At 29.6% G+C, this 24,782-nt stretch overlaps 1 protein-coding gene across 3 annotated transcripts; it reads right to left on the bottom strand.

Moving 5' to 3' along the window:
* Positions 1-11,074: 11,074 nt before the first annotated feature.
* LOC126768924 (arylsulfatase J-like) lies at positions 11,075-21,781 on the bottom strand. 3 transcript variants are annotated; one of them, XM_050487385.1, is made up of 7 exons: positions 21,444-21,781; positions 19,772-19,931; positions 16,939-17,165; positions 16,493-16,598; positions 12,722-12,874; positions 11,955-12,615; positions 11,075-11,863 (listed from the first exon to the last, which is right to left on the bottom strand). In XM_050487385.1, exons 1-7 carry the CDS (start codon positions 21,552-21,554, stop codon positions 11,650-11,652), a joined length of 1,632 nt encoding a protein of 543 aa, XP_050343342.1. In that variant the 5' UTR covers positions 21,555-21,781; the 3' UTR covers positions 11,075-11,649. The 3 variants fall into 3 exon arrangements, with proteins under 3 accessions (XP_050343342.1, XP_050343341.1, XP_050343343.1); XM_050487384.1 differs by having other exon boundaries at positions 11,075-11,867; positions 11,959-12,615; positions 21,444-21,780; XM_050487386.1 differs by lacking the exons at positions 19,772-19,931; positions 21,444-21,781 and adding an exon at positions 18,402-18,509 and having other exon boundaries at positions 11,075-11,867; positions 11,959-12,615.
* Positions 21,782-24,782: the final 3,001 nt, after the last annotated feature.

Here is a 24,782-nt window from a genome sequence, read left to right as displayed (position 1 = left end):
ACTTATAAATACCCTATATAAATATTTGTCACGAGCGGATATCGAACTTACAATCACCAGCGCAACAACAGCGCCCTTAGTTAATGTTCATGTTTTGTGTACGGTTTTTATCATTGACAAGCAATTCAATATAATTGCTCAATATTTATTTTTGTCATGTTTCGTCGTAGTTACATGAAACTGACTTTAAGTAAAATTTAATTCTTTAAATTTCACGCCAAACATTCCGTTATTCATAATTTTAAACCATGTTTAAATTGGGGTTTTTAAATAAACTACAATTTGTTAAATTACAACATAACTAAATACATTTTATGTTACGTTATTACATTTTTGCATTTTTAGTTTTGTAATTATTCTTAAAGTTACATTTTTTTTAAATAAATACTTAATACTGAATAATTTTCTTGATTTTTCATAAAACAAACGCGCTACGGTATTAATTACTTAAGTAAAATAATCCTTAATCCGTACTTATAATTTACGATAGGATTAAAATTAATTTTCTTGTATAAGCCCAAGATCAATTTTTTTTAACTATGTACTTAATTGTTTACGGTTTTATAAGAGAGATTTATAATAATAACTTTAAACACGATTTTGTATAAATTAATAATCACGAGCTAGGATGCCCCACTAGATAGAAGAGTGCACTAATCTTAACCGAGCGTCGCAGGTTCTAATATATAACTACTGATTTCTACCTTATTAAATATTTATAATTCATCTCGATTTCGGTGAAAAAAAATAATTTTATTGTTTTTCAAATATTTCGGCATACTGGGAAAGGGACTACCTGTTGGTACGTGGTCACCACTGCCCATAGAAATTGGTACTGTAAGAAATATTTACCATTACATCGTCAGTGCACCACCAAACTTGGAAACTAAGATTTTATATCACTTGTACCTGTAGTTAAACTGACTTACTAACCAGAACACAAAAATACTAAGTATAGCTGTTTGGCGGTAGAATAAGTGATACGTGCATGATACCTACTCCTCTGGGTGGGACATGCAGAAAGTCCTCCTACCAAGTGGAAATAGAGCCTAGATTATCAGCCTTTGCACGCAACAGAACAGTTACGTGTCGTTACTCTTAATGTAATATAATAAAAATGAGTAATAAAAAAAATCCTTTCTTACCTACCTATCCCATTATGTATTAAAATACACAAATGCCCATTTAAAATTCGCGGGTACCACTTCCCGCCTGATCCATCAATTGAATACAAAATGACTTAAAGCCTTTTTCTTAATTCAATTTAAGCCTCCCTTTTTAGCCTCCTTTTATGCGAAGATTCTTTAAATTATATTTTTTTAAATGTCGTCTTATAATTTCGTTAATGAAAAGTTAACGAAAAGTTATTTTGAACTTTCACGTGATTGTCGAAAAAACAAAGATCTTTTTCTTTTTTATTATCATAGATCTGTTAACACTAGACATACAAGATACGTAGCCAAAAACATTACTCGTCAAACTACTCTTGCTTGCAGGTGCGTTTGCTCTGATAAATTTGCTGTTTTATAACAAATCTGACAGGCTGTTTACTTTTACCTACTTAATTTTTTATAATAAGTAGGCAGACTGTCTAGTAGGCCACCTGATATGTTCACCACCGCCCATAGAAATGGCACTGTAAGAAATTTTTAACAATCTCAAACATCACCAATGCGCCACCAACCTTGGGAACTAAGACGTATGTATGTTTATGTATTTAGTGGCTCACTCGCACTGGCCCTGGCTAACCGGAACATAACATTACTAAATTTTGTTGTTACTTGCTATTATTATACCCTAGTAACTCTTTAACAACTCTCGTTAACCTCATTTTACATTTACTTTCTTTATCATATAAGATATATAATAAATTAAGTGACATATTCGTGTTTTTATTAAAGTAATTACTTACTTTGGACAGTGTTATCGTATTTTATTATAAATATTTCTAATACAATTTTTGCCAATTTTATTTTACAACTTTTAATTTACCCTAAAATATATTGAACGCTATATCGAAAAAAAATTATTCATAGCCAAGTGACAAACCAGTCATTTATAGCAACCCATATTGATATTTGGCTTCCAGTTAAACCTGAATTTTTTAAATGTTTCAATAAACTAATTACGTACATTTTATTGTTAAGTTAATATTTTTAAGTTTTACTTTTGACCGAGTGGCCTTTTGTAGGGTGAATATATTTATGCACATATAAAGTTTTGCTAGTATTAAGTATACATACATACAATACATTTCATGAGACAATTTCATTATATTCTTATTACTTTCTCTCTTTGTTTAGTATTGTATATATATTAAGGATATATAAACATGGATATAGTAAATAAATAATTAAAAAACAACAACGGTATGTTGTTACGTAGAAGCAAAACGCCACAAGCGATATTAATATATCATTTGTCTATCAAAACATCAACCAATCTATATGTTATATTACGTCATGGCGTGTACATGGTTTGTATTCATACAAATAAAATATATATCAAGAGTTGATTTGAAGACTCGTTATCCGATTGGTCGGACATGGTGAAGATACAAAATAACACACTTGGCACTTGGTATAATAGTCCGTTTAACCAACGACGTACACATATTGCAAATTAACTTCACAGAACTAATCGGATCGAAAACGCGGTGAGTTCGATGCCACGTGGTGTTTTTCTACACGACCGCTCGCTCTGCCTTAATTATCCTGACCCATGTTGATCCTCTAGTTCGAATTATCCAAACATCTTTTTTTCTGTTTTTAACTGTCACTTCAACTATCTAACATCACCATGGCAACGAGCGCACCCTAGCAGCTATGAATTGCTTGACTTTCCGAAAGATATAGCGCCGTAGTACGGACACTGCGACATATATATACAAATATTATAATCGGACTATGACAATAACTGACAAACAAAACCAAGCTTTAAATAATTACCGGTTTTTATCTGATATATTTATTTTAGAAACACAAATAAGCAAACAAGCCACCTTATAATAGTCATTTTGCCCATAAAAACTTACATAATTTAATATATTCTTTGTGCATGTACACTGTCTCACTTGTAGGGTAAGTAAAACGATCCAAAGAAAAACAAATTGTAAACATGTAGCGGAAAATAATTGATAATAGGGTTATTCCAGATGGACCTAAACAAAACCTAAACAAAGCATCGGTGACAAAATTTGCTTTCCATAAGAGTTTCATCGAATAAAAAACATAGGATAACAAAAACATTTAACATATACAATTAAATAAAACAGTCTATATATAGTTTTACATAAACAAGTATTCATTTCAATTATTTTTATCGTAACCACATTATGTAATCTATTTATATTTCGCTAAAATCTTTAATGATTCTAAAGTATTTGTAAAAGTTGGATAATATTGTATTTTAACAGGCAGCTGTCAATAGCAGAACGTTGAATTTATAAAAGAAACACTGTAATATGCAGGAGTTTTTTATACCTGAAAACGGTTTCCTAATTATTATATTTATAAAATTCGATTTTTGTAAATTAATACCGTAACCGTAACAGCCTGTGAATGTCCCACTGCTGGGCTAAAGGCCTCCTCTCCTCTTTTTGAGGAGATATTTTAATAATTTAAAAATATTATTTATCTGAACTGATCAAAACTGTAAGCATTTCAAAGAAATTAAAGCGTTCGTAATTCGATTGGAACAAATATGACTATATAAAATTAAATATGATTCTGCGAACAAAAACAACTCGACAGGAAAATATCCTTATGAAGCAAAATTATTTTTATTTATATGAAAAATAAGACTTTTCAATAATCAAAATTAATACATACTAATGTGCTGATAGTTATATTGTTACATTCAAAAATAGACGTAACTCAAACAAAATAACACATATTTGAGATTTTAAATTACTTTTAATACAAAATTAAATGTTTTATTTTGGAACTACCCGTGCTTTTACAAATTTCAAACATGGCAGGTGCTTATGTTAAATTCATAAGTATTTACTAAGACCGGACATCCCGGACGAAGTTTCTTAACATCAAAGGTGGTACAGGGAGGATCACAAAGTCGAAAATATCTTTTCTATTTTCAAAGAAAGTATTGTGTGAATATGGTTAATAATCCTGACTATTTCGTGTTATTTGTTACGTAGTTACGCAAAAGCTTAGCAAATAAACAAACTCATTTTTTATTATGTTGGATAGGATAAGAACGCCTAGACCAACATTTTGACGTGTGATTGTTTATCATTGGGATACTAAGAATTTGAGAAGATAAATAGACATTAGACAGTTTATCTATAAATGAACACTGGAAATTCGTACAAAAACAGTTTTATACTAGAGAGCTACTTCAATAAAATATTTTTTTCAAAAGATGAAAAGATATTACTAAAACATTAAATTAATAACTTTATTAATTCCTTTGATGTCTCATAACATAAGCTCTGAGACGATACAAAATAAATTTAACAAAAAGCTGGTATCTGTTCATTAATATTTTAATAATTTACAAAGGTCGAATTTTAACAGCATTTAACTTTCAAGAGGCTAGCCTAGCGACAATCTCTTTGTTGACAGAAAATAAAATGAAAAGCAAATTCCAGCATCCAATTACGAATACTACGATATAAAAAAAACTTGATGAATATTGCATAACAATATGTAACAGGGCCTGCCATTATAAAAATAGTTTTGACTTTTCAATCTTAATAACTTTTATTAGTGTTTTATTGGTTAGAAATTTTCTGAGCAAAACTATCCAATTTATTTCGTTAAAATTAAGTACATTTTGCACCCATTTTCAATTTACAAATATTTTCCGTCTATAGATAAAAGATAATAATCAAAATTATTCAATTTTCATAATATATTTTCTTTAAAATATCTTGTTTTTTTTGGGAAAAGACGGTACGGTATTTCATACCTATGTTATATTGCTCCGAAAGAAATGGATAATAGCCGATAATTTATTATTTTTTTCGATGGGTCTTCTTCAGGACACTGATTACTGACGGCAAAGTTTATATGCATATTTGTAATATTTAAGACTTCGAAGTCACTTCAAGTATGCCACGAACAACCTTACATCTTTGAAAATTTTCATTCAAGATTTCAAATATTTAAACCACCATAAAAATATTTTGTAAATGCCGCTGTTTCTCATAATATACATTTTTATTATTCTCGCATATATACATTTTTAAATCTTGCTATAATAAAATAAAACCAAACGAGAAGTGTCGTGGGACACCCGACACAAAGTTGGAAACGAATTTAGTTTCGCGACATATTATGTATTAAATAACACAAGGAAATATTATCACAACGATATATAATACTATTAAATTGAAATGAAATAAAAAAAAAACTTTATTTTCTTCCTTAAGTTATAAAAAAAAACCCTTTTATTATTATTATAAAGGAAGAATACTGTTGACTCCAAGCTACCTATACACACACATACATTTTTAACACACATACATATATAAAAACTATAGCAAAAGTGACGGTGAACGTCTTACACCTATTTCGGCCTACCTCTCATTCGCCAATTGTCAGAAGTGTAAAGTGCGGTACAGAACTTCGTCCAATAAAGATAAAACATCGAAGTCAAATTGTTTATACTCAAAAGCAATTAAAAAAAAATAAGAATTATTTTATAACACGTACTAGTACTATTATTGCATAAAAATAACATGTATGCTTATAATTTAATATTCGTGCAGTAAATTTTTTATGAAGATGGTAAATGTGTGACGTGAAATCGCCTGGCATATTTCCAAAGTACATTTAACAAGTTGTATATACTTACGTATGTATAACTTTATAGTTGTCGATAAAACGTTTTATCAGAATAATTTCTACCCATACTTTGTCCATTTGGTTATTCACTTTTTAACATATGGACTCACTCACTAAGACTGCGCTAACAAAACAATTTGAATATCTATTTTATTATTGACATTTTAATTGTTTTGTAGTATTATCAATTATTGCTATTTTTTCGTAGCGGTTTCTATGCTTTGTGTTCATTTAATAGAAAACCATATAAATTAGCCACTTTGTTAACTTTAAATTCTATTTTGCAAGTTTTTATAGCAATTTCAAGCGTTAAAGAAAAGGATTCACTTGTTTTTCGTAATAATTATATAGTAGTTATAATACACATAAATATCGGGCTACGAAAGCTAATTGTCGGAGGACTAAGAATAACAAAAAAAAAACTTAATTATTTCCTTAAATACAGTCATTGTAAAAAACCTGTAAATATTTATTACGTTGTTTATTTTTGATCTGCAAAACCCACAATTGAAAGTCATTTATTTTTATTTATATATTTTATTGATTTATGGCTAATATGATAAATATTATACTGATTTATATATTATATAGAACGATGAGTTTTGATTTATTTATTTACAACGAATACATTCGATCCGTTCTCTAAAGCCTTGTTCGCACTAGGCTAGTAATTTAGTATCGAGTACCGAGTAATTAAACGTGTCTGAACAACAAAAATGTAAGTGTAATAGAATGTAACTATATTTATCTATATTTAGAGCACTAAATATTTGGCTATTCTTCATATTAAAGAACAGCAACCCCACACTGATGCCGGTACAGGTATACCTAAGTAAGTAACAGCCTGTAAATGTCCCACTGCTGGGCTAAGGCCTCCTTTCCCTTTTTGAGGAGAAGGTTTGGAGCTTATTCCACCACGCTGCTCCAATGCGGGTTGGTGGAATACACATGTGGCAGAATTTCGATGAAATTAGACACATGCAGGTTTCCTCACGATGTTTTCCTTCACCGTAAAGCACGATATGAATTATAAAAAGAAATTAAGCACATGAAAATTCAGAGGTGCTTGCCCGGGTTTGAACCCACGTTCATCGGTTAAGATTCACGTGTTCTTACCACTGGGCCATCTCGACTTACAGGTATACCTAAATCACGTAATTAATATATTTCCAACACGTCTACCCACCCATACATTTACCCGTTACACATACAGCTGTCTGCTCTTTGCTTCATTTACGCATCCACCAACTCACCTATGTACAAAAACACGCAAACCGCAAAAACCTTTCAACGTTTTAATTACTTACATTATAGTACAATGATGTATCTAGTAAATACGAGTATGTATTTAATTGAACAGTTAATGAGTAAAGTTAATGCAGTTTAACTTATGAAAGAAAGAAAAAATTGTAAGAAAGAGTTTGTATAGCGATAAAGAGCATAAATATATATTAGAACAAAATAATTACACAAAAAGTATAATAACATGACGGTATAAACAAAAATCTTTAATATATTACGCCTACAATTAGTAAGTTTAAAAGGGTAACATCAATTATTACCAACAAATGACATAAATATAACGATTAATGACAAAAAGATGTATCGCAATGTCTGCTACATAAGCCGCAATGTGTCCCAAATAGCTTACAAGTTGGGCTTAATACCCCAACACTGATTTTCAATAGTACCCTTTGTGGGAGAGACGGACCGTGTTGAAATAAAATAAAACTAAACTAAATAAATAATATATTGTATGAATACAACAAAACAAAACATATTTTATGTTTTTTTCTACGAATCAGTGCTAAAATCTGTAAAAATAACTAAGTAAATATGTCAGCCGGTAGAAAGGAAACCAAAAACAATAATTTTTGATTTAGCATGGTCAAACACCGACATATAGACAGGAGAATGTCTATTTCTGTTGTATAAAACGATCTATTTTCACCTCGGGGGTAGGACCGACTCGTATGCTGTGAAACTGCATGACGCTCTCTAATGCCATCATACCCCCTCTTCGCCGCCTCCCTGGGAATAGTTCCATGTGTGTGAGTGGCACTACATACATTATTATTATAAGTAAAATACATTTGTTTTATTAACGAAAGTTGAAATTTTTTTATTTATTTATTGTTATTTTTTTAATATAAATTTATTAAATACCACGCCACATTTATTATATATTCGCAAATTAATAAGCCTAGTTTACGCACTTTATTAACTTCTATTTTAATAAATTTTATCTTTATAAATAGATTCAGTTTATAAGAAAAAGCCCATGCTTGACTCTCATTATTAATTACTTATCTCCACAATATTTCAGATTAATCAAATTACTTGCAAACCTTTTTATTGTCAGGTTTGTAATATATCAATAAATGTTGTAATATATCAATTTTCACAAAAAATTATATTTTTAGTATTAAAAGCATAGGAAAAGTTTATTATCATTTTATATACTATATTATAAATAGTACCATACTTGTGCCCTCAACTTCGCCATTAGCAGTGCAATTCCGTAAGAATTCAATTAATTACTCACCCGTGGAATGTTGACAACCGACTTATGGTGACACTATTTTAATGCGTGTATTCTTGTAATGTTATAATTATTACAGTCAATGGTCCCATAACAAATTTTGACATTTCACGACCGCTTTCTACGGTGAGTTTCGAGTTTGTTCTTAGATCTATTTTGTACAGTATATTTCCTACAGCATACAAAACATTGCCTATCACACCCACTGCCGCAATAATAACTAATGGTGACGTGATATTTTTGAAACCCTGATTGAAAACTGGTAAAATTTTATGATACTTTATAAATATGTAATTATAGTACTTGGTCAAATGCTATTGTTCTTTATATTTATTCCACGTGACACAAAATGCATGGCCACCGAATTCCGTCGACTATAATCTGACAAATCCTTGTATTAACGCAAATCGGACAAATCAATGTTGTGCTATTGGCAGTGAACTGTATGAACATAGGATAACATAGTATAACATAGTTACATGCCGTTTTAAGCTCTGAGTTGACATAAATATCAAATATATGATTTTGATATTCATATTCGAGATTTCAAGTTTATTTGGATTTAAATAACAAGGCATATTTTCTAAAATTTTGGACTATATAATTGTGTGCTTAGTGAGAAAAGAAAACTTCCGGTTCCTCCATGTATCAGGGAAATTTAGATACAAAACCGCATTGAAGCAGCGGAAAATAATATATTTTTCGTCAAAATTGACGAACGCCAGTTTTTCTAAGTGGCGTTCACTGCGTGTACTATCAAAGTCAAAAATCTTTGTTCAATATATAAGCGGTACACTTGCTTATTGATTGACATAAATCTACCACCGTGAAGTGGTATGTTTATAGCCTGTTATTTTATTATATTTTTTTATTTTAGATATCATATGTGTTTGTAAATATGCACTATAGGGGCCTCATTCGCTTACCTACAGAACGTTTAGATACCTCATACTAAAAGTTTAACACTGCAACGGTAATCTACCTTCAACTCGGATTTCGTTGATTAATTGACAAATCACCTTTGCTAAAATGATAAATTTCAGTACATAGGATTCAGTAATAAAAGTATTAACTAATACAATTAAGTATTTCAGTAATAAAGGATTTTAGTTTTAAATTTATTGTACCTACATAAATCTGTCGGTCATTTTGTAGTCTATTTAATTTTGAAGTAATCTTTTTCTTCATTATCATTATTGACATTATCTGTGGTAGGAGATAAATATCTACGATAACGTCATCTTAGTCATTCTGTAAGATTTAGGTCAAAGTTATTTAACTTGCCGTTCTATCTCTAATCAATCCAACGAAGTCTCAATGATAATGCTAGATTTAATTATGTAAACAAAACGGGTTTTAATATCAACTGGGTCATTTGTTGAAGTCTAATTGTCTATTATTCGAGTATCGTTCGTATTAATAGTTTTTATAATACGAACCATGACATTATAATATATTTAATTCAGATATATCCTTATTGAGAATTCATTGGTTCATTTTAATAAATTTAATTTAGAAGTAAATGGTTTCATGCTATGTTATAGCAAATCTATACTAATATTATAAAGAGGTAAAGTTTGTGAGGTTGTAGGGGGTAATCTCTGGATCTACTAAACCGATTTTAAAAATTCTTTTAGCAATAGAAAGTCACATTATTTGTGAATGTCATAGGCTATTATATATTTACCCAAAAATCAAAAGACTTTTTCGTGGTAGTAGGATTTGCAGTCAGAGAAAAAACGGTCGAATGAAAACGTTTCTTACGAACGCTGCCTTCTAGAGAAAAGTTGTAGAGTACGATAATGCCTACAAAAAAGTCAGCAACAGTATATGTCGAACGTTTATATTTAAGACACAAAACATAGTTTTTTTATATTAAAATATCATTTAAATCGTTAGGTTATGTTTATTGGTCGTTAGGTTACGTATGTTGGTATTATAAACAATTATGAGTTCTTATCAAAATAAATAAATTTATCGTCTCAAGTGTTTAAAATGAAAAACTTTTCCCTTCATTGCATATAATTTGGACCAATGTTTAAAGAGATATTTCTATTAGACGGTTTTTTTTCATATACGACACGTCAATCTATTTAAAAAATAAATTGCTTTATTACGAAGGAAATTTTATTTAGGTAAAATTCAATTTTTAAAGTTTGTTTTTTGGTTTCATAGCTTAAGAGATAATTTAAAATATCAAATACGAGAGACAATTTTATTAATATTCGGCCAATCGATCACAAGTAAAAATGTTTACCGCCCAACGAAGTAGGCACGGGTCAGCTAGTACAATATAATGCACAATCCAAGCTACGCCCCTTTAGAAGTAATTATTCATCTCATATTTAATGTGTTACAATTCATTTATACAATTTAAAAACGAAATATTAAGGAGAATATTTCAAAAGTCTCGCATATTTTAACATAACATGCACGGCCCTGATATTTACGAACAATAGGAATAATTCATTGCTTAAAGTCCAGCTTGTCGACATTTTGTAAATTGCATCAAACGTCACAGACAACATACGCGTAGCGCTTTGTGCTTTAAACTGTTGGTCGCGCTTCGTGAAAATTTAACAATGCAAAATCAATACCATCACATAAAGCTATTAATACGAGCTAAACTGTAATTTATCTTACTTACTTTTAGATTATCTTACAGCGCTTTCAATATTACATATTCTATTTTGTTGTTTACAGTAAATTCAAAAAAATGATTACACAATTTTTTTAAGTATATGAATCTAATAGACCCAAGTTTAACAACAGATTAATTGGATATTCACAGCGTTCCGATGTAAGCACATGTGCAAGCGTGTGTGTGTATGTTTAGGATATGTGTGTAAGTGTGATTATGGTTAATCAATTAGTAATTAAGATATTTTTTAAAAGCTTCCTTACATAAATGATTTATATCCAAACACAAAATATAAATTATATTGTATGTCTATAATCGTTTAAAATAAATTACATAAACAAAGCTTTTGAGGAAAAGCTTATGTATGTTTGGGTTTATTTATGTATGTGAGTTTCATTATTTTACCATAACACTTAAATGCCTGAAAATATTTGGGTGTATTCGGTATCATTAGAATCATCATCCACACTGGCTAAAATCACTTGCTATAAATTCATTCTGAAGGAATTCATTCAGAGCAGTCGTGTTTTTTTTTTATTTTTAATGTAAAAAATAGGTTTATAAAAAAAATATAACTGTTTTTTTATTAAGATTAGTGAAATAAATTTAGGACATTAACAATGTTTTGTTTCGGTTCGTAGTCAATGTTTTAGAAATTTCTAAGAGTTGCTTTCTGATGAATGCCAAACGTCCCAAGTATAATTATGCAAACTAGGAATTGCTTGTAAGTTTATTTCATGCGGCACCTTTCTAGGTATGGTCCGATTCATTTCTATTTTCAATTGAAAGTACAACTTTTCCGCAATATCTGGATATGTTGACGATAAATCTATAATTTCACAAGGATCTTCCTTGATATTAAATAAGCACCATCTTCCTAAAATAATATTTTATTATATTTTAATATACTTATATTAATAAGCCTTATTTTTTGTTTAATTTAAGTATGTAATAAAATGAAAACTTACCATTTTTAGGATAGCAAATGTTAGTCTTATCCACATTGCATGAAATTTTTATTTTGTTTCTAAGACGTGTATCGCTCATTTTAAACGGAATTCCAAGATCAGATAAAACAGTGTATAGTGTACTATTCCTTATAGCATCCTCATATGATGGACCATTTCCAATAATACCTCTAAACATATCACCTTGATGGTTACTATAATTCGTAATAACAACTCCAGTAACCAACTTATAATCATTACTTATGATTGCCATAAAACCTGTGTAATCATCAATTTCAAATATGACATCCCTTTTAGATTCGCTATTGGATACAATGCTGTCCCATAAGTCGATACCATCGATATTCGCTGGAGGTTCAAGACCGACAGCACTCAGAAGCGTTGGCAACCAATCAGCAACATGCATGTATCCTTTCCACAAATGCTCTCCTTGTGTTAAGTTTTTACTCCACACTACTCCGTTCACTCTTATTCCTCCTTCAAATGGAGTCATTTTGAGACCTCTCAATGGCCAGTTTATTGCATAATTAACAGACATTCCAGATGTTATTCCACCGTTGTCTGATATGAACGCTATTATGGTATTATCTAATATACCTTTATTTGACAGTGCTTTAACTATATCCCCTACGCTGTCATCAAGTTTTTTCACCATTGCTGTAAATAGGTAAAAATTAGAACATAGTTTACAAATAATTTTCTTGAACTATAATTTAAATCAGTTTTTTTTAAAGACACTAATAAATAATTATTTAACTATTACCAGCATAATATCGTCTTTGTGGTAGATCAATGTAACGCAAGGAGCGGACGAGCTCTGGTGGAGCTTGTAGCGGAGCACCTTCGTTTGCAGAATGCGGGGCATTATGGGCCACCATCAAGAACAGAGGCTTAGAAATGTCATGTGAATCTATTACTGAAATTAGTAATAAAATAATATAAAAAAACACAACATAAATCGAATGCATGTCTCTAAAAGCAATCATTTCCCTATTACCTTGGATAAGATTACTTAGACATATAAATAATAAAATAAATACCAAAATATATACATACGTACATTTGTTTATACACACATACACATTAAAATATTATAAAATAAAACACTGTATGGACACACAAATAAAATATTACAAAATATAGAAAGAAGTATTTCTGTTAATTAATACAATTTTCCTCATTAACTAGTCTTCGTTTAAATAATATTTTTTTATTATATATTATTATTTTCAAATAAATGGGTATTATAAAAAATGTGTGTAGAAGAAATTTAAGGAATGAATTTCATGAAAAGTTGACTTTTTGAAATTTTTAGAGAACCTACTATTTGGGTTCATAATTATCACAATATTCGAATCAATTTAATAATATTTGGAGATAAATTTCTGTAATGGTTCAAGTATTGTCAAAAATTTACCCATAACCAAGAGAACTGGCTTCTCTTGACCGATTTCAGCAACGGCGACCAGCCTCAAGGGAGACCAGCCAACCGCAGGATATATTATAGTGCACAAATGTTTTGCTTAAGTGTGGTGTGGTAAAATCAGGTGCACTCTATATTACCTCACACTTAAAATCTAATGGCATGGCACATCCGATTAATATAATGCGTTAACAACAATTAAACCCACATCGAATAGAACATGTCTGTTCGAGTCCGTCCGTATTGATTCTAATGTCATGTAAAGCTTGCAAAGCTCTAATATCGTCCTAATAAATAAATATATAAATAGAAGAATAAATTCCTGCTAGATTTCAAAGCAAGATATTAAAAATATTCTTCTGGATATAAGTAAAATTAAACATTACAATAAAATTCTAAATAAAATAAAAATGTCGACTTATATGCGTCGTCAACATGCTCAATATTATATAATACACAAATCACAAGAATGGTGGCATCAAAAAACATAAAAATATCAGGGCTGAGCGAATGCGAGAGCTACGACAGCTAAAAAAGAACATGAAAAAATTTAAATTCCTACTTGTATCGATCTACTTCTACCTCGGCACGCGGTTTCGAGATATATAGATACTGATCCCTGAAACTCGTCACTGGCTCAATAATAAAATCGGTCCATAGTCATACCATCACACCGAATTTGAAAGATGATGCTTATGTTTCTCATTCTCACAGGAGACTTTAACGTTAATGCTGCCAACAATAAGATAGTGCTGATAGTGTGACGCCCGTAACCAACTGCCTCGACAACACGAGGAAATGCCCGTATTAGTATGACTTTTAGTAGAATTCGATGCAGTATAAAGTGTACGTGTGTTATTTTAGCTACCACAAAACCTTGACGTATGCGATCAACGTGTAATATATCTATTACTAGCTACCAGTCCCGACTTCGTATAGGTAAAATGAGATTTTTATGTCTTACATTTTTTAATCAATGAGACACAAACATTCACCTGTACAGTGCAATGCTAAGGCCATATAATAATATATATGCATTAAGCATAGTCAACAACACGTCATTCGTGATGTTTCATGCGTTTATATAAAAATCTCGTAATACCTTCTTATAAAAGTAGTGGTTCGAATTGCAGTGTTAGTGTTAGCAATATTTATCAAAATAAAGCGTTTATAATTAATACGTTATTTATTTTGATAAGGATTTATAGATTGTGACTACTACAGGTGTTATTATTATTTTTTCTTTCTTTTAACAATAAAAATAATTACAGTATTATATGCTATAATTGTTTTTATTGTAGATATTTTAAGTCCTACAAATCTCTGTCTGCTCCGCGTAACTGAGCCCCTCGCGCTGAATTCCCCACCATCGCACCTCTGACTGCCACAATAATTAATTATTTACGATTCTAGTAAAAAAAAAACTTTCGCGACATTAACTTAAATTATATAGTGTAAAGGACAAATATGTTCTAAAATGATTATTTAATACAATAAACATATTTATTTATATATATTTTACTGTTTGTTTGTATGTTGTTTTGATGTACAGTCAGCTGCATATAAAATGTAACAGTCAACATTATCAAATACATAGAATTATCTAAAGTGATCAATAACATTCATACAACCGAAGTCGTCAAATTATTTAAACCATATGTTTTGGCCCAATATATCGGAGCGTGAACATCGTCTAATAATGTCATCGTCTAATAATAATAGTAATTGAACTGCCTACATCTAAATTCAAATCACTTGTTATGATTTTATCGTAGCGTTTTCGCAAAAAAATACGGTTCGGACATAATTCTAACTTTTTTAATAAGCTTCAATATTTTAATGGAAAAAAGAATAATAACTTCAATGGAAAAAATGAAAATATTAGTAGATTATTTATTTTTATAGCAATTAGATTTTTTCCTAATTGGATTCCAATCGCAAAAATATCTTTGGTATTATTATAACAAATTACCTATTCACTAATTCTACAAAAAATTATAGTATTAGTCGCTAATTATTACATAGCTAAAATCTAACGGAAACGGAAGGAATTTAGGGAAATGTAGTCATTCATACGTATGTTTTTCCAAATGAATACAGCGTTATCTCGCAGTCCCTGACTACGCATAATAGATTGATAACATAGTCAGTACCATTATGTTGCTACTAATAGACTATAGAACAATTACTATAAATAGTTATTTTTATATAATATTCTATAGAAAATAGCAATTGTAATAATTTTCTCGTTTTTCCTAATAATTTAAATGAAAGTCTTTATAATACCCAAACTTATATATTAGTCATTTTAAAGATTTGTGAAGTTTAAAATTATTAATTATATTAATTTATTTGGCATTATTTTTGCACTACATTATATCAACGGATAGCGCTGTTAATGATTAGTTCTACTCAACCTCATTCTCTCTCAAGCTCATTCTCTTTACTCATCTGCTGTCAAATAGATATAAAAGGAAATTGTAACCGATATTCAATTTCTGACAATTATATATATACTTTATTATCCAATTTTAAAACGTTATAAGTATATAGTAGCTTAGACTACCCAGCCTTATAAGCTAGCCACTTAAACAAGGAAAGCGCAAAAAGATGTCGATCTTGCGTCTGAACTCTTTCCGATGATGTCGAAATTGCAATCCATTTGGATTATGAGTGAGGTAATTGAGAGTACACTTGTTTGCGCAGATACTTGTGCTCAATAATGTTTTTTGAAAATATCTAAAGTAGCCGGAATCGCCTAATGTTGATGTCTTTTCATTATTTCATTAAATAAATTTGTAATCATCTGAATTAAGTTAAAAGTAGTTAAAAATATATTAAGCAGACAGACAAATCGACTAGGAAAAAATAAATAAGATCAGCCGTAACATTAATAACTAATATATACAGTTATTTGCGGTAGTGTCTTATGCAAGTTCGTTTTTGCATGTACTACCCAATTATTGTTAAGCATGCTACATTGTAAAATACTTGAAATATGTTTCAAGGTATGTGGAACATTGTCAGTATTGCATACAATAGGATAGGTATATCTTTGAGAATGGGATATTTTTAATAATATGTATAAAATATATTTATTAAGTAACTTACGTGATATAGCTTCTCTATTATAAACGTCGGTGATGTATCCTTCAACATCCCAAGCCGCAGTATAATTACGAAAGAGGTCAAACCCTGAGACATCTCCGACGCTCCACTGAACAGTACAAAATAAATAATACATAATATGAAGTTCACTAAATTATTTTTGAAATGTACATATATTTGAAATGTAATCAATTAATCTGAACTGAATTTTATCAAAAGTATACTAAACAACAAATATTAAATTAAGAAAAATATTTTATAATAACAGTTATTATTACAAAATTAAATGTCTTAGACAACCAAATTTAATGCTCTTATTACTATTACCACAACAAAAATGGAAAGAAACATTTAACGTAAGAAACGAAAGAATTGTATGTGAATTAAGTTTTAAATGTTTGATGTTCACTGTTCTTTGCAAAAACAAAGCAAGCTATGCAATAACATACCGTTTCCAATAACGTGTACTCATAATAATCAATATAACCGCCTCGATGGCCGAAATGAGAGTCAAAACCCCGAGATGTTGGCAAATATTCGACGCGAGATTGGCCAACATGCCATTTCCCGACCAAATGTGTAGCATAACCGACTTCTTTGAAATACTGGGGCAGCGTTTTCTCTGTTATTGGGAGAGCTCTATCCTCAGAATTTGTTAAGGGATAGCCTTGCATTCCTGTGAATAATAATTTATTACTAATATAATTTAAGGAAAAAAAGAGCTTATAAATTAATTAAACATTATAATAATAAATTGTGTAAGGACCCCACACTCTAGGCAGCCATCTTGGTTGCGCAAACATTATCCTGAAAATAGGTATGGAATAAGCCTTTTGAGTGCCATTCTAGAAAAAAAGGATGAATCCAATTTTTTTTCTATGCTTTGCGTTTTTCACGTTTTTCACGTCCGTTTCGTTCAACAATAGCATCACAAATGACCGATTCATTCATCAATCGATTGGCTGCACGAGATGTAAATTATAAGCACGAGTTTAGTAATGAAAAATCAGTGGTGCTTTGTTTTAAACCCAAAATCATCGTATGTGGAACGCGTACACGCGATCTAACCACTGGGCCATCACGACTTCTAATAAAGAAATAAATGTAAATTGACATTCAAACAAAAGTTGTTATGAGACATCTTAAGAAATATATTAAGTGAATATTAAAGAAAAGCATCGATAAAGAACGAAATTGTCTTCAGAGATAAAAAGATTTTGCAATGATTCGGTGTAGACGTACTTAAATAATATATATAATATACAATCACACTTAAATCTGATTAATATTAAACACGTAAAGTATATTACTTTATCTGTCTGCTTGTTACCTAAAAACGACTACAAAACCAATCGTAATTAAATTTTACAAATTTAAAAGTAGTAATAAATAATAATAATAATACCCAGATAAGGACATAAGTATAATTAATACATGCATAATTTATGATCTATGACAGAGACAAAGACGCTGATAGAATCCCGGGATAAATCTAATAAACATAAATTCTTAAAATATTATTTAGAGTCTTTCTACATGAAAGCTTCTTTATCATATTATTCCATAATTTACGGTTCAATGTGATTGTCAAGATGTTTGCAAATATGTTTATGACAGTTTTGGAATTAGTCAGCTTATCCTCGAAATAAGTGGCTTTGTTACGAACATCATTTAGATACGTGGGTTAAAAATAAATAAGAGTATGTAACGTTCAAATTAAATTAAAATTAAGATGAAGGATAAAAACGAAAACTACCTTTAAAATTTCGATTGTAGTAATGCTACCTGGGTAATAAAGCATGCAAGCACATCAAACTTAAAGCCTGTGAAAAACCAAAGACCATATCTATCTATCTATCTATCTATCTATCTATCAAACAAAATTAATCAGTAATCAAAATTAAAAACGTACTCGACCACCAAAGCGAAGAAATCAAACTTCGTTGTCTGTTGTTTTTATATTACTCTTTATTTCATTTGGAAGTGTAATTCCAGAAATTTCAACATTATTTTCTCAGTTTTATATTTATATGCCATTGGTGACAGGAAGGCTGGTTCAATTTTCGTCCAGAGGAACGGAATTGCGATTCAACGAGGAAAGGTTTTTAGTATTCTTAAGACCATTCCACGCGGTGATGATTTCTTCAGTAGCTATTTTTTAATTCTGACCTGTTTTAGTTCTCAGTGTTTGTTCGAAAAGTTATATAAATAAATTTACCTTTTTGTAGTATTTGTTATTAGTATCTGACAATTGAATAATTTTAAGGATATATTTAAAGTTAAAAACTTATTTTATGATGATACTCTAATTATGACCCTAGAATATTCTCTGATTATGTATCAACCTTACAAATAAATCAGTCATCGTTATAATATATTATGTATTGTGTTTCGAAAAATAATTTTATGTCCATTCTTTTTCACTACTATAAGAAATGCTAACTATTTCGCATTCTGTCAACTGCGGGATCTAAGATGTTATGTCTCTTATTCCTGTAAATACATTGGCTCATATACCCTGGAATTGGAACACAACAATGCAAATGACTAGGTTTTGCTTGGCAGTTGAATAATTGATGAAAAAGAGGTAAACACCCAGACAGTCCTTCACCAAACCTACTATCAGGTGGATTTTTATGTAATTCATTACAATTACAGTTGGATAATAAATAACTTGAAAAAAAGGTTTAACATAAATATACCCCAACGATGCAAATCAGATGATCTCGTCTTCGCTGGAACTCATACCCCATACCTACTCTTATAAAAAACGTTGACAATTTCATGGCTCGCCTTCAAATTAAATTTATCTTTTTTATCTTTTAATGCGGTATCATTCTTGTTTTATAGTCTATTATTAAAAGTATACTGCCCATTCATTTTTATTTTATAATTTTATTAATCAGTTTAACAAATATACTGTAATTTTATGTATATTCAATTGGAATTATGCTTTTGAATTTACGAAATGAAAATCTAAGGAACAGTTCACAGCAATATTACTTCAATATTTCTATTTGTATATAAACTAATTCCTTCTCTATTTGTACTATTTTTAAAAATGCTTCTTTATCGCGAAGCAGCATGCGTACATTTTTTATTAAATAGTAATGTTATATTAAAAAAAATCGAAAATCACACCAGAAAAATATTTATAAAATATTTTTAAGAAAAGCTTAAACGAAAAAGGAAATATTCTGTCCAGATGTAGAATATTTTTTATCTTTTAATTTAAAAGTTTAAAAATGCATATAACTATTATCTTAAAAACTATCCCCATACCTGTCACGTGAGCGAATTTCCCTGTGAGGAGAGCCGAGCGTGACGGTGTGCATACACAATGACTGTAATATCGTTCTAGCGCCACCCCGGTGTACGCCAGCAGGTCTATATTCGGAGTCAAAATTTGATTCGATCCGTGAAAACTCACATCATCCCAACCCTGAATAGCAAGATTGTTTATTATTTTATTTTTACAAAATACTGTGGCAGCCATCGATTGTCTCCATCTATTAAAACACGTACAAAATATCTTAGATCCTTCTTCCTAAATTATATTCGCTATACATGTGTGTGTTTATAATAATTATCTACGTAAAACAATGAAATTAAACATTTTTGAAAGTATATGCTGTACTTGATTGGTAGTGGACGCCTTCAATAAATTTGAATTTTTCATACAAGTGATGATCTATATATAACCAAGCGTATCTCATGATTAAAGCATCGCATGACTATTCAAATGCACAGGAGATAGTAGACTACGAGATAGACAATTTATTTTAATATATTTATATATTTATAAAAAAGTATTAATGTTCTTATTTCAATAGATAGGCTTTTTTATATTAGATTCCAAAGCATTCTATTTATCACGGTTAATAACACAACCGGAATTGTTTGCAATTAACATTTTTTATCGTAAGAAACACAAATAATACGTAAAAAAAGAAAAAAATGTTTGTCATTGTATTTCGCGGATTTTGTTTATGACAATTATTTGCAATGTCAACATACATATAAATTGTTTATTTTGAGTCTTATTCAATTTTTATTAATGTGAAATAAATAAAAGCGCAAACACACTGCGCCACAACGTGCCTTTCCTAAATCTCAAAAGATAAATTTCTTTTTAATCGTCCTTGATCATCAGAAAAGTTAAATCATAAACAAAATGATTTTAGCTATTTTTTTGCCCCAACGTTTTCTATTTCATTTACTTATAACATGTTGCGTTACATATAATTTATCAAAACTATAGTTTCGTTACGTTCGTCACACTCCCCATGGTTTTAGGTTTTTTTTTTTTTAATTTCTGGTAACTATGTAGTATAATGTGGCACCTATGTTCAGTTTACAATGAACTATTTTATTTATGTATCTAATTACGACAGTACAATTCAAATAGGACAGATGTTATTTATAAGTTTCGAAATTATTTTAACCCAAAATTAATACTAATTGGTTTGATCAAACTGATATGATTGGTTATATCGCATTTTTTTTTTTTTTTATAGAATAGGAAGGCGGACGAGCATATGGGCCACCTGATGGTAAGTGGTCACCAACGCTCTTAGACATTGGCATTGTAAGAAATGTCAACCATCGCTTACATATCCAATGCGCCACCAACCTTGGGAACTAAGATTTTATGTCCCTTGTGCCTGTAATTACACTGGCTCACTCACCCTTCAAACCGGAACACAACAATATCAAGTATTGCTGTTTTGCGGTAGAATATCTGATGAGTGGGTGGTACCTACCCAGACGAGCTTGCACAAAGCCCTACCACCAGTTAATATATGTTATTGTTTAGATGAATAATCAACTATATTACGTTGAATTTGTTTTATGAATTAAACTTTACTAACATAACCTCAAATACCTAAATTATATAAATTACTATAAAGTAGTATAATTTCAACCATTTAAAATAAAAAATATTTATACTTACCATATCATCAGCTATTATTAATATCACATTTGGACGATTTAATTTTTCCGAAACACATAATGAGAGTATAGAAAATAGTAAAAAACTCGAATACTTAAAAACGTATAACATTATATAATAAAAATACGGAAAATGTTCACAAAAATAATAGAAAACTCTTCTATTGAAACGATTCTATTTTTATTTAATTAAATCATAATAGAAACTTCGATACCATATAACTCACTCCACAATGTAATATAACACATATGTATTATTATCACTACACAGAATACACAACATTATACACGAACGAGACTTGAAACGATCTTCTCGTATCTAACGTGTGAAAAGTATTGATTGACAAATAAAGTATAATATTATATGGTATTGATGTCAATGAAACTCTTAAAACCGGCATTCGTTTATCAAATCAACGTTTCTACGATAACAGACATTTTATGGATAACTAGTATCTCCTGAGATTTATTTGTGACATATTTTTATACAATAATTTTATACCTATACACATAAATACATATGTATATAATATGTAAATTTAAGGTAGGTGGGTAGATATTGTTGCATAACCATTATGAGTTACGATAACGTTTTTGTAAACACTTTTTAGTTGGCTATTTTTTGGCTAGTCAGTTGTTTTTTTTTTCTATTCTTTTCGATATGTTCGCCCATTCTAAGCCAATTTTTACGATTTTTAATGGAGTAGACTGTAACCTTCATGGTCATTTCAATAAAAAGACAAAAAAACACTGCATTGATGGAATTAGCGTGGGAAACTAGATCATTCGTCACGCACGCAAGAGAAATACACTATATGGCGCTGTCTCATTTACTATTTTCTAACCCATGTTGATGTTGTTAGATTTACAGACTATAACATTTATTTAAAACAAGTGTTCGCCCGCGGCTTCGCCTTGTTATAAAATAGTAGCGTATGTCTTTTCTCGGGGTTCAAACTTGCTTCATATCAAATTTCATTTAAATCGTTTCAAATGTAAAAATAGTTTGTACTCAAACTTAAAGATTTAATATGTGGAAGAGTAACCGCACAGGTTAACTCTATAACTTAAAAGAGGCTCCCGAGCTGAATATATGGTAAACTAAGTTTAAGTTAAAATAATTAAAAAAAATTAAGTATTATATATATTTACCAAAAAAAGTAAAAATATTCTTAAAAAATTGGCCTGCGTATACACTTAAACTAAAAATTTCAATAAAATATTTTTAATAACGTATCCTGACCGTGTCCTGATAAGTTAATAATATAATACACAATATGTTGTTAAAAATACTATTTTAAGAAGAATATATACATATATACAAATATACTGAAGACAAATTAAATAAATACAAATTCGAACCAGTGGGAGTTTTTACTTTGAATAACAATAAACAAGTGCATTGCTTCTGCATTGAATAAAATGAATAGAAATTTAAATAAACCACATAACATATTTTACTATTAAAAAGTCTAATCTTACCTAACCATTGATTAATTATTTATTATTATTATTTACAAAGAGTTACTAATCTACTAACTATAAAATCCTTTATTCGTTGTACAATGACTTCAATACCAAGAGTGCATTGCTCTTATAAAAGACTATTTTATTATATAATCCTCTATAATTTTCATATTGTAACGCCACGCCATATGCCAAGCCAAGCCAAGTCAAAGCCATGCCAGAAGTTATCCTGAATAACAGACCACAAGGAGCGTCGTGCTTAGCAATGGTATTAACAAAAGGCACAGTGCAAAATATGTTAATAAAAATACATAGGATATAACGTATTCGTTGTTAAAAACTCCAATATACTATAACTTACATTTTCAATACAATTTTTTAATAATATACACTCAATTATTTGATAAAACTTTTATTGAACAATATGGTCACACCTAATTAAAGCTTCGTTTCGATTATAGCAAGCGGAAAATATCAATATCCTTTGATTAGTTTGTTAACATTCATTTGAATGGCAATTCACTTATAACCATACAAAAACACAGAGCTCTCCGTAAACTGCAATAAAATCAATTTATTTCGGTCTTGGCATTCTGCTTTTATTTCATTTTTGTATTTTTTTTATTGTTTGCCCATCGAAAATAACTGGTTTAATATCAAGGACTAGGACTGCGCGTTAAGTATATCAAAACATCAACATTTCTTATCACTTTAGTCATATTCAGTATTAAAAATAAAATACTGTCACTGTTTAATAATATATTGGATTATACATAAATAATAAGAGCGGATGTGTCGTGAATTTTAACCGATTATTTATAGGACAAATTTATAAAACAGCTGATTGATTCTCGTTATATATGTATATGATATTTTGTTTTGAGCCGGTTGCATGAACAGGAATGATTACCATTTTATATATGTTCAAATGTTTTTTTAACTAAGTCAATGTGTTATTATTACTATCTAAACGTTAAATCTTTTGAGCTCTTAGTAAAATTAATGATTATATCTGTGTAATTTAAATGTATAAATACCATTATTATTAATATATTATTACTCGACTACATAAAGTCAGTAAAACTTTTACAACAGGATCCCAGAAAGCGATTAATCTTAATCTGATGCTAAATTAAAAAAAAGTTGTGAGATTACGTTTGTCTTGTTCATGGATAATTAACTCACCTTGGAAATGATACGGAATATTGAAAATTATTAACAATTAGGAGCCTAGTTTCACCAATTCTTCTCATTCAGGGTGTTTCGATCCAGTGGGAGTTTTTACTTTGAATAACAATAAACAAGTGCAATGCTTATGCATTGAATAAAATGAATAGAAAATTAAATAAACCATATAACATATTTTACTATTAAAAAGTCTGATCTTACCTAACCTTCGATTAATTTGATATGCAATTAGTAATTTTCGTTTGTAGTCATTTTCTCAATGTAACCAATATATGTATAATCTGTTCGATAATACATAAGTACTCCTAATATGAAATACTTAAATAAATAACGACTGAATTTTATGTGTAATTCAATATTATTTATTTAATAAATCACCAGCAATTATAATGATTTAGCAACACCAGTCGACGTATTAATTATTATTTTTTATTTCTTAGAGAACTATTCAACTACTGAAACAGTTAATTTAAAAGCAGTTTGCCTTTAATTATTCATTGTTCCATTGAAAATAGACTTAAAGAAATATGAATACCAAAACTGTGTAAGCTATCTCACTTTCATGCTTTAGATTATATGACCAAAAAGTTTTTCCTAAGTTTCCTTATAAATTCAATTTGTATGAAGTGCAAAATGAATGTCACCTACAATATTTGCACTGTATTTCAATATATTTATATGTATT

This window comes from Nymphalis io, chromosome 6 (genome assembly GCF_905147045.1).
Source record: "Nymphalis io chromosome 6, ilAglIoxx1.1, whole genome shotgun sequence".
NCBI lineage: Eukaryota > Metazoa > Arthropoda > Insecta > Lepidoptera > Nymphalidae > Nymphalis > Nymphalis io.
This window is presented reverse-complemented; position numbering and strand designations above follow the sequence as displayed.